The sequence below is a fragment of the Callithrix jacchus genome, chromosome 5, assembly GCF_049354715.1.
Source record: "Callithrix jacchus isolate 240 chromosome 5, calJac240_pri, whole genome shotgun sequence".
Lineage (NCBI taxonomy): Eukaryota > Metazoa > Chordata > Mammalia > Primates > Cebidae > Callithrix > Callithrix jacchus.
This window is the reverse complement of record NC_133506.1, coordinates 98,678,373-98,693,653: the sequence shown is the minus strand read 5'-3', so window position 1 is coordinate 98,693,653 and position 15,281 is coordinate 98,678,373. Positions and strand designations below refer to the sequence as shown.

The window sequence follows — 15,281 nt, the reverse complement described above, 5'->3', positions numbered from 1 at the left end:
AATATAATAAATAGTCAACAAAGAAGCACTACTTGTCATCTCTATTCTTAAAAGTTTCTCTGTTTTTGATACAGCAACATCTCATAAAGAGTAAAATAACCTTTTATTCTGGAACGTTGTCTATTCGAAGCTGTAGTCACAAGAGCCGAAACACCAACCCATTCTTACCCTGAGTTGGTGACTATGAAAGCGTCTGTTCTGCCCAGCAGCAACAGCTGGAATTTTAGGACCTAGCAGCAGTCACCTTTGCACAGCTTCAGTCATTCTCAAAGTCTGTGATTGAGACAGTTTGTTTTGTTATTATTTTCAAGGCATAGTATTCCCTAAAGGCTTAAGAAATTATTGTTGCCTGCTTTGAAAACAAACAAAATCTTAAATATCGAGATTAATAAATTTGTTTTGCAGTTGACTTCTACAGCTCTGGGCCCTTGCCGATCCTGGCAGTTGAGGCCCGAGTGGTTCACAATGAAGTAGTAGTGACTTGGGAAGTAGCACTATGGATGATGTCGTCAGTCTTGTATCCCCATTGATCTGGAGCCACCATCCAGAAATGAATACTAACATGACAGTCACTGTGACATACCCTCACACTCATTTCTTTGTCCTTTTCAGAATCTGTTTTTACTTGTCTAGCACCTAATTTGAGATTACCAACTCCTTAGGCCCACCAATTTCATAATCTCCAAAGGTAACTCACACTAATCCACAGGTGTACCTTATTCTGTTTTCAGTTCTGGAATCTGATAAGCAAACAGTTCATGAACTTGTCCTTCACTTTCTGCTGTTGTGTAGGAGAATGGCTTCTGAACGGAACACATGTAGCTCATAGGGATGTGAGAAGAGAGTGTACATTTGTTTGAGATTTTAACTGAAGGTGTTGGATTTTGAATCTGTATTTCTAGACACTGTTTCCAGCAAGTTGCAAAACAACAATGTTTATACTATTGCCAAGAGGAATGTGGAAGGGCAGGATATGCTGTACCAATCCCTGAAGCTCACTAATGGCATTTGGATTTTGGCCGAGCTACGTATCCAGCCGGGAAACCCCAATTATACGGTAAGGACTTTCTCAGAATGGGTGAAATGGATTAGAGGAGGGAGGTGAGAGAGCCTTTTCGTTTTTACTGAGCACCCTAGAAAGACCTAAAGGAGGTGCTTCAAACCCGAGATATGCAAAATAAGCAGTCAATAAAGAAATCCCCGTTTACCTCAATGGAAGACCTCCTCTCTGCAGTGTCCACCCCATCCAACAGGTATGGTGCCTCTTGCCAGTGCCTCAAATCCATCCTTCCCCTTGATATATACAGAGTTGCTCACAAAACTTGGCAGCTTCATCCTCAATGTCAGGTAATACATATCTACCATATCTGTGCATATGGTACTATAACAAGCTACGGAGAGGATTGTTTACATAGCTAATGTCAGGAAGACCTTTCTTGCTGTTGGAGTTTATGACCTAAGGGATATCAGAGTCATTAACACTTTTCAGCAGCATCCTATGACCTGAAATGCTTGTTATTAAAGGTAAGGCAAAATGTAACTCACCTTTGGAAGCCTATAAGGGGACTTTAGTTTGGAAAACTTCAGTATCACAGTGAACTAAAGTAAAAATTCTGACAATAGTAAGGCGGAAACAATTGCTTTATTAAACAGCAAAAATTGATACCCAAGCACCAGGTATTTGTTTGCTGTTGTAAAATGCGATCTCCCAAAAGGATGCTGCTTGCCATCTGCATTTTGAAAAGTAAAGGAAAAATCCTTGAGGTGGCGAGAAATATCTTATTCCTCTGTTAGGTTTGAGGCTTTTGTAGGGGGCTATTCAATTCTGAGGAAGCTGAATAGTCAGTAGCTTAAGGGAGCCTTTTAGCGATTTAGCTGAGAAAAGCCTGTGATTCCATTCCTTAATTTTGACAGCTAAGTCTGTTTTCTCTAGCATATATCGAGGGAATAGTACCATCCAGAACTGAATATTCTTGGTGTTTTTCCCACTAGTTCCCTTTCTCGAAGTAAGTTAGAATAGCGTGCACGTGTATGTGTACGCGCATGCACACGCTTCTGAGTCCTGTCAAATTAGATTTTCTCGCCCAAGCACTTATGAGCTGAGAAACTTCAGGCTTCCCTCATAAAGTTTATGCTCCTCTCTTCCACCCCTCACCAGTCTCATCTTTTTTGGAGAGTAACATACACTGTCATTTATCTTGAGTTTCCTAAGAAAGGAAAACCCCTCTGTGCTGTTTCTGGAGGGACAAGTTTTGCTATAAAATCAAGGTAGTACATGCCTGTAATCCCAGCTACTGGAAAGGCTGATGCAGGAGGATCATTTGAGCCCGTGAGTTCAAGACCAGCCTGGGTAACCTAGTGAGAACTTGTCTCAATTAGAAGAATAGAAGGGGTTGTGTGGAGAATAACTCCATTTACTCCCTAGAAATTTGCCATACGTTTGTATATGGGTGTGTGGTTTTCTTTTTTCCTTTTTGCTTACTGTCCATTATTTTATTGTATATAATCTTCCATCTCAGTTAGGTTAAATAACATGATTACTCCCAGGTTGCAGATAAGTAAACCATGGCTAAGAATGATCAGTGACTAGTTCAAAGTCATGTAATTTGCTGGTAGGTGAGTTTTGTTTAGAATTCAGGTTTTTCTTGACACCCTTCTTATACCATCTTGATTTTGAGAAGAGCTTCTTAGTATAGTTTAAAATTTTTTTTAATGTTTTATTTTGAAATAAAGACAACAATTTTTTAAATGGAATGTAGAGTTTCTGCATCTCTTTTACTCGGTTTTCCCCATTAATAATGACAACATCTTATACACCCGTACTACAGTTTTTAAACTAGGAACGAGGTATTAGTACAATATAATTAACTAAACTGTAGGCATTACTCTAATTTCACTAATTTTTACATTACTTTTAGGGGTGGGGGTGGGTAGTGTATATTACTGTGAACTCTTATCACATGCTTTTAGGGGGTGGGGGTGGGTAGTGTATATTACTGTGAACTCAGATCACATGCTTTTAGGGGGTGGGGGTGGTTAGTATATATTACTGTGAACTCTGATCACATGCTTTTAGGGGGTGGGTGGGCAGTAGTATATATTACTGTGAACTCTGATCACATGCTTTTAGGGGGTGGGTGGGCAGTAGTATATATTACTGTGAACTCTGATCACATGCTTTTAGGGGTAGGGTGGGCAGTAGTATATATTACTGTGAACTCTGATCACATGCTTTTAGGGGTAGGGTGGGCAGTAGTATATATTACTGTGAACTCTGATCACATGCTTTTAGGGGTAGGGTGGGCAGTAGTATATATTACTGTGAACTCTGATCACATGCTTTTAGGGGTAGGGTGGGCAGTAGTATATATTACTGTGAACTCTGATCACATGCTTTTAGGGGTAGGGTGGGCAGTAGTATATATTACTGTGAACTCTGATCACATGCTTTTAGGGGTAGGGTGGGCAGTAGTATATATTACTGTGAACTCTGATCACATGCTTTTAGGGGTAGGGTGGGCAGTAGTATATATTACTGTGAACTCTGATCACATGCTTTTAGGGGTAGGGTGGGCAGTAGTATATATTACTGTGAACTCTTACTGCATGTGTCAGTTTGATAACCACTGCCAGTGTCCAGACATAGACTTGTTCTATCACCACAAAAAACTCCCTAATGTTCAGGCTCTCACCCCAGCCCTAATCCCTGGCAGCTGTTCTCTATTACTATAATTGTGTCATTTTTAGAATGCATAAATTACACTCATGTAGCATGTAACCTCTTAAGATTATTTTTTGCATGCATAATACAACATTCTTCCAAATTGTTCGTGTATCCATAGTTTGTTCTGTTTTATGGCCAAGTAATAGTTCACTGTATGCATGTACCATAGTTTCTCCATTTGCCCTTTGAAGAACATTTTTCTCCTATTTAAACAAAAGTTTTGAGGTAATTATAAATTCATATGCAGTTGTGAGAAATTACAGTGACCGGGTGTGTTGGCTCATGCCTGTAATGCCAACACTTTGGAAGGCCATGATGGAAGGCTCACTTAAGGATAGGAGTTCAAGACCAGCCTGTTCAATATAGTGGGAGCCCATCTCTATTTAAAAATATATTTTTTAAAAGAAATTATAGAGTGAGCTTTTCCTGTAAGTGGCCTGAGATGATCTCTACTCAGTTCACCCAGAAAACCCCCAAAATCATACAAAGCAAGAGATTCAAATCTTCATGTTCACTTTAAGAACACCCATGTAAGTGCCCAGGCCATCAAAGGTATGCATATTCAAATGGCCACCATGTACTTGAAAGATACCTCTTTATAGAAGCAATGTGTGCCATTCTATATTATTGTAATGGAGTTGGTAGGTGTGCCTAAGCCACACAGAAGGTCTGGGCACAGGATGACAGGTGGTCCAAAAGTGCTGAATTTGTGCTGTACATGCTTAAAAGGGCAGAATAATGCTGACCCTGAGGGTTTAGATGCAGATTCTCTGGTCATTGAGCATGTCCAGGTGAACAGAGCCCCAGGGTATGTTGCCATACTTACAGAGCTCAGGGCAGGTTAACCCATGCATAAACTCCCCTGCCACACGTTGGAATGATCCTTACTGAAAAAGAGTAAATTGTTCCTAAACCAGAAGAAAGAGTTGCTTGGAAGAAAAAGATATCCCAGAAGAAATTGGGGAAAACAAAAATTTATAGCCTGGAAACAAATTTGGCATGGAATAAATGCAAATAAAAATTAAAAAAAAAAAAAAAGATTTTGTCCTCGTGGGTAGCCACACCCACATTTCTTCCTTCCATATATTTATATATATACTTTTTTAAAAATAGAGATTGGGTCTCACTATGTTCACAGGCTGTCTCAAACTCCTGGCCTCAAGTGATCCTCCCATCTCAGCCTCCCAAAGTGCTGGAATTGCAGGCATGAGCCACTGCACCTGGCCCCCATCCCCTATATTTTTAAATGGTGAATTTGTTTATACTCCCTTGCCCTCTTTCCTAGTTTTCATCCCATCTGGTGACTAGCTTCTCTCTGCCCACAATACCTTCTAAATCTCCCATCATAACACTTGTCGGACAGGTCTAATTTATTCCCCAAGCAGCACCCAGACTCTAAAGTCATTCGGATCCATACCCTTCATCATCCTAAGTTCCCATTGTGCTATTAATCTGATCTGAGCTAAGTATTAAGGAAGAAAGAAATCTGGTTGAGCCAGCACTAATGCATGACAGGATGATGGTCCCTTAGTCTCCTAAGAGGGGTTAATAAAGCACTTCTCCCCAAACCCCAGTTTGTATTATATTTCATTAAGAAAATATGTTTATCCTGTAAGAGTGAAGTTATATCTCTGTAAGCAGGTAAGTCTCACCTGAAAGTTAACTTGTCCCCCATGAAGCAGTGTATGTTCCACATCATATACCAAAAGTGGATGTGTAGCCCCTTAACTTTAATTAAGCAGGACAGGTGACTCTTTTGCCCTTGGTGTGTCTAGTTTGGACTGGATTCCTGAGTGGCTGATGTTAGACATGTCAAATAAGCAATTAGCAGTTGGAAGGTTGAGGCCCAAGGAAAGTCTCTTACCCCCTAGGAGCCATACAAAATGAGACCCAGAGTCCTAGCTATGTTTAATAAACTTTTGATACTTTGTTAAAGGCTGGGATGCAGGTAGGGGTGGGGAGGTGTGGATTTGAAGAGCCCAGAGACAGGGACATTTTATTCCCCATCCTTTAAAGAGCAGCTGTAATGCCCAGGGTCGAGGTGTGATCTCCATGACTCCCCACCAGTGCCAGCCTTGGCAGTTTGAGCTGTTGTTGGGGAAGGCAACGTTTCCTTACTAGTAAACATAAAAATGAACCTCCAGCTGGAGGAACTTCAAGTATTGTTACAAAAATGTGGAAAAATACAAGATAGTATTTTGGCGGAGTATTTGGGGACTACCTCTCGTTAGTCTGGGAGTTAACTCCCTTAAGCTGTTGTTTCTCTTTTTAGATTCCTCTTCTCTTCCTTTTCTGAACCCACATATTCTCCCACTAGAATTTTCCACAACATTGACAGTAGAGAAGGCTGTAGAGAAGGAGGTACAAGAATTGCTTCAGGCCAGGCATGGTGGGCAGCTCATGCCTGTAATCCCAGCACTCTTTAGGAGGCTGAGGCAGGTGGATCACCTGAGGTCAGAAGTTTGAGACCAGCCTGGCCAACATGGCAAAACCCAGTCTCTACTAAAAATACAAAAAAAAATTAGCTGGGTTTGGTGGCACACATCTGTAATCCCTGCTACTCGGGAGGCTGAGGCAGGAGAATGCTTGAATCCAGGAGGTAGAGGTTGCAGTGAACTAAGATCACACCACTGCACTCCAGCCTGGGTGACAGATCAAGAAACTGCCTCAAAAATAAATAAATAAATAAATAAATAAATAAGAATTCCTTCAATAGGGAGTTTGAAAGTCAGGGTAATGCCTAAAGATGCAACTTAGACCAACGTACAGAGCTGTTTTCTATGTATACAAGTTTTAGAGTGAGCTCACACCTGTAATCCCAGCACTTTGGGAGGCCCAGGTGGGCAAATCAAAGGTGGTTAGGAGTTTGAGAGCAGCCTGGCCAATATGATGAAACCTCATAGTTTCATCATATTGAAACTCTATTAAAAATACAAAAATTAAGCCAGGCACGGTGGCTCACGCCTATAATAACAGCACTTTGGGAGGCTGAGATGGGTCGATCACAAGGTCAAGAGATCAAGACCATCCTGGTCAACATGGTGAAACCCTGTCTCTACTAAAAATACAAAAAATTAGCTGGGCATGGTGGCGCATGCCTGTAGTCCCAGCTACTCAGGAGGCTAGGCAGAAGAATTGCCTGAACCCAGGAGGCGGAGGTTGCAGTGAGCCAAGATCTCACCCTTGCCCTCCAGCCTGGGTAACAAGAGCGAAACTCCGTCTCAAAAAAAAAAAAACCACACACACACACAAAAATTAGCCGGGCATGGTGGTGGATACTTGTAGGGAGGCTGAGGCAGAAGGATCGCTTGAACCTGGGAAGCAGAGGTTGCAGTGAGCCAAGATTGCACCACTGCACTCCAGCCTGGGCAGCAGAGCAAGGCTCTGTCTAAAAATGAAAGAGAGAGAGAGAAAGAGAGTGAGAGAAAGGGAAGAAGGGAGAGAGGAAGGAAGGAAGGAAGAAGGAAGGAAGAAGGAAGGAAGAAGGAAGGAAGAAGGAAGGAAGGAAGGAAGGAAGGAAGGAAGGAAGGAGGGAAGGAGGGAAGGAAGGAAGGAAGGAAGGAAGGAAGGAAGGAAGGAAGGAAGGAAGGAAGGAAGGAAGGAAGACACCAGCCATATTCTTAAGTTAGTTGTGTTGTTTTGTTTACATTTATTAGAATTTTGTCTTCCTGGCTATTATCAAGCAGCAGTTTTGGGAAAACCTTGGCGACTGAATATTAAAGCTGTAAATTAATAGAATATCTTCTGATGTTATTTTGCATTTTAAATTTTACTTTCACTTTTTAGGTTTTTAGTTTTTTAGGAAATTCAGGGTTGACCAAAATCTTCTTGATCTTTTATCCACAGATAGTCTTACCTTTTGTACTATGTTAAACTGTCCTTAGTCTCTAATAAAAAAAATAAAGAGGTAAAATAGTCTAAAATCTCATGGTGCTATATCATTCGGGACAATTTTTGCTGACCTGCCCTAATTAACAAGAGGAATAATGTCAGTAATATGAAGTACGTATCTATTAAATCTTCTGGTTCTAGAGTGTGTTTTGCATTCTTATATTATCGATAATTATATTCTGCCTAATCTAATACAATTAGGAGTCTAAATCTGGGTTTAAATTTTGTCCTTACTGACTCACAAAGTGAAATTCTCCTATTCATCAAGATCTTTTTAATATTAATGAAATAAAAGATTAAGCTGTTGACATGAATTGAGGTTGGATTATAGTAACTGCCTTTTTGTGCTCTTGGCTTGTCTTTGGGGGGTATACTCTCCTCGTTATAATACAGAAAGGACTAATACCTTGGACGTCCTAGCTTATGACGTTTTATTTTACTTTCTCGATTGTACATCCTCCTGAAGTTGGGGCTTAGTTGAGATTTAGCCATCTTCTTGTCAGACTGAGAAACTGAGGCAGGCAGCTGAAATGACCATCAACAAGTTAAGGGCTTTAGCCTTTTCTTTTTCATTTAAAAATAATCTCTATAACCCTTAGCAAAGCATTAGAGGAGCTGTTCCCTCTGCAGTCAGAGGCTTTGATGGTTTTAGTATAAATTATTTCCTAATCTCAGAGATCCTCATGGAAAGGAGGTAGAAGCACAGCACAACTTGACATTGATTAAATTGAAATTGTAAAACTCAAAATACTTATTAACATAATCTCTTTGTTTGGCTACTCCAGTGATAAAAGTTTCTCTCCCACTGTGTCAAAGTTTTCTTGAACTGAGTGCTTGGATACCTTTAGAGTTAATGCCAACCTCTGTGCTAATCTTCCATCTCCTTTTTCTCCTAACAGCTGTCACTGAAGTGTAGAGCTCCTGAAGTCTCTCAATACATCTATCAGGTCTACGACAGCATTTTGAAAAACTAACAAGACTGGTCCAGTACACTCCAATCAGGCTGTGATCAGTGCAAGCCAAGAACTCTTAACTGGAAGAAACTGTATTGCTGTGTAGAATCTGAACCCAAACACACTGAGGCCACCCAGCAAGGTAGTAACTAGTCTAACCCGTGCAAACATTAGGGCACAACCTGTTGGATAGTTTTAGCTTCCTGTGAACATTTGTAACCACTGCTTTCGTCACCTCCCACCTCTTGCCACCTGCTGCTGCTATCTGTCCTTACTTGCGGGCTTCTCCATGCTGTACCAATGGCTGGCTTTTTCTACACCCTCTTTTTGAGTGTAGTTTGGTATTCTGTAATTGAGAGCTCATTTCAAAAGCAGAAAAAGACAACAAATATTAAAGCAAAGAAAAGTGTCACTGAAACACTGTACTTTATTGTTTTATACTTTTGTATATATGAGAAATGAAGGAAATAGTGGAACCGGAGAAAGCATTGAAATGACTGTCATTAACCACACAGTCCTGGAGGCAGAGATGCAGTTACCTGCCTTAGCTTTTGAGGGGTTCTCTTATCTGTGCTAGCCTTATCCCTGGTCATTTGGATTTTCTGTTTGCTTCTTTTCCCCCTCCAAAACCCTTTTCCTTGGCCAAGCCTTCATGCTTCCCCCTTTCCATACTATAATCTCATTTGATTGCTCTGCAGTTGGAAATGGTGATCTTCTTGAATGATGTTTCAGGGTGTAAAAACTATAGAGCCTGTCAGCACCAAGCCTGAGAGAAGTTACACCTTACTACTTACTTTTCCCCTTTGCAAACCTGCTAATCACGCTGATTCAGGAATTTGAGTAGAAATGGGGAACAGGAACCCAGATGCTGTCCCCTCACCCCTTTCCTGTATTTCTCAGGTCCAGTTCATATCTAAAATCCTACTTTCAACAGAGTTGAAACAGAGTAATAACTTATCCAACCCTCTTTTTCTACAAAGGAGAAAGATAAAAGGCAAAAAGGTTACTGCCAAGATCTGTCAGCTGTGTAGTAGCAGAGCCGAGACAGTCTCCTAGGTCCCCATCAGTGTGGTTTTCACCACAGGACTGTCTCTTGTCATTTTTCCCCTAATGCCTTCTCCTGCCTTTCTCTGCCAACTTTTTGACTCTTCACATATTCCATACTGATTTTGACGCCCTGTTTATTGGCATCAGGTGGCAGCTGAGTATGTTTTGAATTACTTGAAGGTAAATCCAGATGCCAGAATGAAGGAGTAGCTGATGTTTCCCATATGCCCCTGGAGCCCCAGTTCTTGAGGCCAGCAGAATAGGTGCAGAGATGAAGTGAGCTTAGAGATGTTGCAAATGCTCTTTATCCCTTCAGCTCTCTGATCTGCTCTTTCTTCATGATACTTAGGCTGCAAGGTATATCAAGATCATCCTAGAGGTTCAGGCAGTTCTTGTCATCTCTGAAAAGACTGGGGGATATGAAATCTTTCCCCCACCTCCCCTTAACACATTGGATATGATTTTTCAAAGAATGCTTTGTGCCCAAAATATCAACCTGTTTAGCAATGTTACACTGATCTACGGGCACCTGTTGCATTGCCTGGCATCCAGTATTCAGGTTCCACCACCAAAACTGCTCGTCTTAGATGCCCCTGCTTAAATCAGGGGCACTTCAGGGTCCACAGGCCTCATGTTGGACTGAGACCTAACTCACTGGACTCAGAAGAAGAATCGTGGAAAACAAGAGCAAAACTATCCCACAGACCTATCATGTCTGAAATAACCCTGCTTCACACCAGTTGCAAAGCTTGTGGGGAGTGGGTCCCCCAAAGCAGTTTCATAAACCTTGAGAATCTCCAACAGAAGAATGTTTGGAGAGGAGGGAAGGAAATATGTCCCTTGCACATTACCCCTCAAGCACATGGCAATAGGAAACTGCATAGGATTGTACGTGGGAGGTGGGTAGGTCACATGTGTGGGGTGGAAAAGCAGGTTGGCAAAATTCCCTTCTTGGGACTTCATTCTTGGAGTCAGTGGATACAAGTAGTGAAGAAGATTCACCCTGCAAATACAGTGTTCTCATCTCAAAGCAAACTGTCATTCCAGAAGGAAGAGTGTGTCAGGGCAAGCAGACAACACAGGTTCCTACCAGAATATGTCCCTCAACCCCCAAAACAAGGCTTCTCTCAGCCTCCCCACCTGTGATGGATAACAGCTCCTATTCTCAGCTGACCTGACTGAGCCAGCCCATGAACTCTTCACTCCTTGGGGAGGCTGCCTCCCATCACACCCCTGAGCAAAGTTAGGGAGGAATTCTACTTCCCATAAAAGGACCTCTCCTGAGAGGCAGAAACTGTTGCCTCCACCACGACTTCTCTCTTGGCTCATTCCAAGCTTGGCCACATTGGAGAAGTGGGTGGAGGTTGCCCTGCATTCCCCCTCCTCTGCCTGAGTGTGTCTTTGTAACATCAGCTGGCATCATACAAAGGGCAGGAGAAGCAAACACCCAGAACTCTTTTGCTGGTCAGAGATTCCCTGAGTGTCTGTCCTTACCCAAGCCTGCTCTGTGTGTCTGTGTTGTGAAACTTGACTTTGGAAAGAAATGGAAAGGAGGGGAGTGGGGGAATGTTGCCACAAGAATGCTTCTTATTCCTCTGTTCTTGTTGGGTCCTGTTTTGGGGGAGGGTGGGGGTTGGGGGAAGCGTGACCTTGTGTCTTCGTCAATAAACTCATTTACACAAAATGAAGTTTGTGATATGTACTTTTTTCCCAGAACTGACATGCTGGGCGAAAACACAGCTGGTCAGAGAGGGACAGAACATTCATAACCACTCTGCTAAAACTTTTCTCTGTGACTGCCCCAGCTCTCCCAGGGATTCAGCCAGATGAAATTAAGAGTGACTTTTGGAAGAATCACATACCTCCTGGAGGCTCCTTTTGACCAAACCCCAAACCACTGCTGCCACTACAGGCATCTCTGCAGGCAGGGAGTGCTCAGAGGAGTCTTTCCTGGCAGTTCCCCTGCTGGGGCCCCAGGCAGATGGTCCCAGGGGCAGCAGCCAGAGCCACAGGGCCTTTTTCTGGCTTGTCAGTTGGCATCCAGCCAGCAGGGCCCAGGGCCGGAGGAGTGCAGCAGAGCTTCTCATTTATTACCCAGGATGTCTCAATCATCTCTCAACTTAGAAAAGTCTCAAACTGGCTTCAGGGCCTGCATATCCCCAAGCAAATGGAATTAATGCCGCCTTAAAACAAGCTTCCCAAGGAGTTCCAAGGCTAGAGGCCTGCGTTTGTGTTGCTGGGGGCATGTGACCCAGATGTTGTCGACACAGGAGGCCCCCTATACCTAGGTTCTGATAAGCTGACAGCTGCTGAGCTCTCCCACTGCCTGGAATGGGGGAAGAGGCTGGAGCGAGGGATCTAACACTAAGATACCCCAGACAGGTCCCTGGACCTCTCTCACCACTAGAGTGAGTGTAGATAAAGCACTCTGCACAGTATTGGGACTTAGGTGCTCAGCAACTGTAGCTGCCTTTATTACTTGGATGTCCAAACCCCATGAGCAAACTGCCTTTGGCAGCTAGGAACTTTCTGGTTGTCTCCATGTTGCCGGGCTGGTTGGAAAAACACTCGGGGAGAGTGGGGTCAAACTAGGGTCACCAGTTAAGAATGATGTTAATTTGGGCAAAGAAAGTCCTCTAGGAGAGGCTCTCAACTCTTGGGTGCAAGTTGATGTCACCTGGAGAGCTTTCAAAAAAGACATGGTTCGGTTCAATCAGTCTAGGATGGGGCCTGGGGGAATCAGCATTTTTGAAAACTCCCCAGGTATTTTCTAACATGCAGCCAAGGTCAAGAATCACTGCCAGAGAGAAGGGCTCACACCTGTTCGCCCACTTCCTCTTTCGTAATACTCGTGTTCTGTGGCAGTTGAAAAATGGTTAAAGTACTTCCATATGTACAATACCTGCTTATTCCCTTATCTTAGGAATTTAATTCCACCTCCAGTTTACAGATGAGATGTGGCAGAGCAACGTCTTCCGACTCCCTCTCTGTGTCCTTAGAACTACACAATAGCTTCCTCCTTCGTCCATTGAAGATTCTGTAATAGGCTCTCCTACCTCTGCTCTCAGCCACATCCCACCTTGCGAAGCCCCCAGGATACCAGTATGTTCAGGGCACACTGGTCCCAGACTTGCACCTGAGATTACACTGTATTTCTCTGTCTCCAGAGTAGCAACTAGAAACACTGAGATCTCAGGTACATTGTTTCTGAAGCCAGAAAACAGCTGAGGACTCGCAGGTTTGGGCTTTCTACTCCCACTTCATGCATTAATGCTTTTTCTGGTTTTGCTTAGACCCAGATTCTTTTTTCCTGCCACCCCCAGCTCCAGGAGACAAGAGCCTGTTTATTTTAATACCTGGTATGGCACTTGGAAAAGATCACACCTCCCCCGTGGTTACCCATTTCTATCTCCTGAACACTAATCCTAGAATCCCAAGCAGCCCCCAGACATGTTATTAGCAACAAGGATGTTTCTTGAAAAGTTTCCGAGTTGGCTCCAAACTTACCATCTCAGTTTCTCATTTAGCTTTTGCCCTGCCGTGCTTGATGCTGCCAACAAAGGGAAGGCTAATTTGGGGGTTGGTTAGACCCAGATTCTCAGCTGGAAAAGTGCTTGCAAGGGCTTAGTTTCCAAGAGTATCATTTTGAGACAAGACTGCCATCTCTGGGATGATTCTACTCATCCCACTTCTCCCACCAGGTAGATGTTAGAGGATGCTGTTCAAGTCCAGCCTCGGGCTTTCCCTCCCTTGTTTCATTTACTCTTCACTTATGATTGGAGACCCTAGGATCTGGCCAAACAGCCTCTGAAAGCTCAGTGGGATCCTGAGCTATGATGGCGCAGGGGCAGAGGTAGGCAGGTTTCAGTCTTTGACGTTTCTGTTCCACTTCGCGTCTGGGCCTTAGCTACTGCAGGCAGGCCCATGTGTCTGCTCCCTGAGTTTGCACCTCAGCCAACAGCCATCCTCAGCTGAGCCAGACACACCTGAGGCTCAAGGTCAGATCGAAGTACAGGATCTTTCACATGTTCCCACCAAAGTGCTCCTGATGATAGGGGACGGTGAACAGGCCCCTAAGGGTGCATGTTCTTAGGCCAAAGTGACTCTCAGCAAACTAAGATGACAGCTGTATCCTAATTTCAGGCAAATCTTTCTTCTACTTCATGTAGCTAGAATCGCTGTTTGCTTTTTTAAATAAAAATAATGCTTTAAATGACCTTCCATTGAAGGCCAGTATGAGGCCCTGTAATTAACCCATGGCTTTGTGTTCCCCTAGTACAGTGGCACTATCACGGTTCACTGCAGCCTTGACCTCTCAGGCACAAGTGATCCTCCCAGGTAGCTGAGACTACAAGCGTGCACTACCACGCCCAGCTGTTTTTGTATGTTTTTAAAAGATGAGGTTTCACCATGTTGCCCAGACTGGTTTTGAACTCCTTGGCTCAAGCAATCTGCCCTCCTTGACCTCCCAAAGTGCTGGGATTATAGATGTGAGCCACTGTGCCCAGTGTATTTTAATTTCTTACTTCTAGTAAGAAATTTTTCATTCCACCTTGGGCTGGAATGAAACCAGAATGGAGGGTTACAGCCTGGGGCAGTAGACATAAAGCCTGGGATCCTTGGGCAGGGTGAGGATTAGAGATTTTCAGATACAATGAAGGGATAGGTGATGCAATCAAAAGGCTCTTAGTGACCCCATGTGATCCCACAGGACCAGTTAAAATCTGATTTATTCCCCAAAAGTGGTGCTCCAGGAGGAAGCCAAATTCATCCCAGCCCTATACTCGCTTCTAGCTGCTGCCCTGGTCCCAGAGGGCCCCACTCCACCCTCTGGGACCCTACCTAGAATAAACAGAACCGCTGTACCAGGGTGTTGCTCATCCTCCCCTAGGATGCCCAAGTGTCCCTAAAAATGGCATAAATAAATAAATAAATAAAGGCCACACGCTGAGACTTCCTACATGCCAGGCATTGTGTTAAGGTCTTTATATACCTCAGCTCATTTACACCCTGTCAACAACAGTGAGGGACAACTAATCACACTCCATTTAATAAATGAGACCATACAGTTCAGAGACTTCAAGTTACTTGCCTCAGTCACAATAGTAAGTGGCAGAGCCGAGATTAAAATCCAGCTCTGTCTGATTCTGAAGCCCAGGCTCATACCCATTCTCCTGTGTGTCTGAACAGGAGAGGGAAGGGAGGAATTGGGAAGGTGCCCAAAATGCAGTGGTCAGAGGGTGGAGGAAAACAGTTCTGGGTGGGAGTCGGAGCACACAGTAATAGGGGTCATAGTGAAGGATGCAGGGTCCCAGGGTAAAAACACTTAGGATATATCTTAAGCTCCTGCTCTTCCACCTGCCCTGGAGGCTCTAAAATGCAACGTGACCAGGTGCTTCCCTGCTTTCAAACTTTTCCATGACTTTCCATCCAGCACAGGGCTGGATCCAAACTCCTTATCCTGTCAATCACGGTCTTTGTGACCAACCTCTCACCATGCTTCCTGCCTCATGGGCTCCTGTCTGGTTCCCAGACTCATTTCTCAAGCTTGTGTAATTGCTCTTGACTTCTTTAGCTTTCTTCTGCTATAGTCTCCCTCCACCCAGCCGCCAAAATCTACTTCTTTCAAGGTTGCTTCCTTGAAAGTTGCCTCCTGCAAAGCTTCA

The 15,281-nt window shown here is 43.6% G+C and overlaps 1 protein-coding gene across 11 annotated transcripts in view; it reads left to right on the top strand.

The window, feature by feature from the left end:
• AP2B1 (adaptor related protein complex 2 subunit beta 1) overlaps positions 1-11,299 on the top strand; it is a 151,478-nt gene extending 140,179 nt beyond the window's left edge. For all 11 annotated transcript variants that reach the window (XM_078373820.1, XM_035300813.3, XM_035300809.3 and 8 more), the window contains 2 exons: positions 903-1,057; positions 8,515-11,299. In XM_078373820.1, the coding sequence (XP_078229946.1) occupies positions 903-1,057; positions 8,515-8,589 (230 nt within the window). In that variant the 3' untranslated portion in view covers positions 8,590-11,299. The remainder of the gene's footprint in view (positions 1-902; positions 1,058-8,514) is intronic.
• Positions 11,300-15,281: the final 3,982 nt, after the last annotated feature.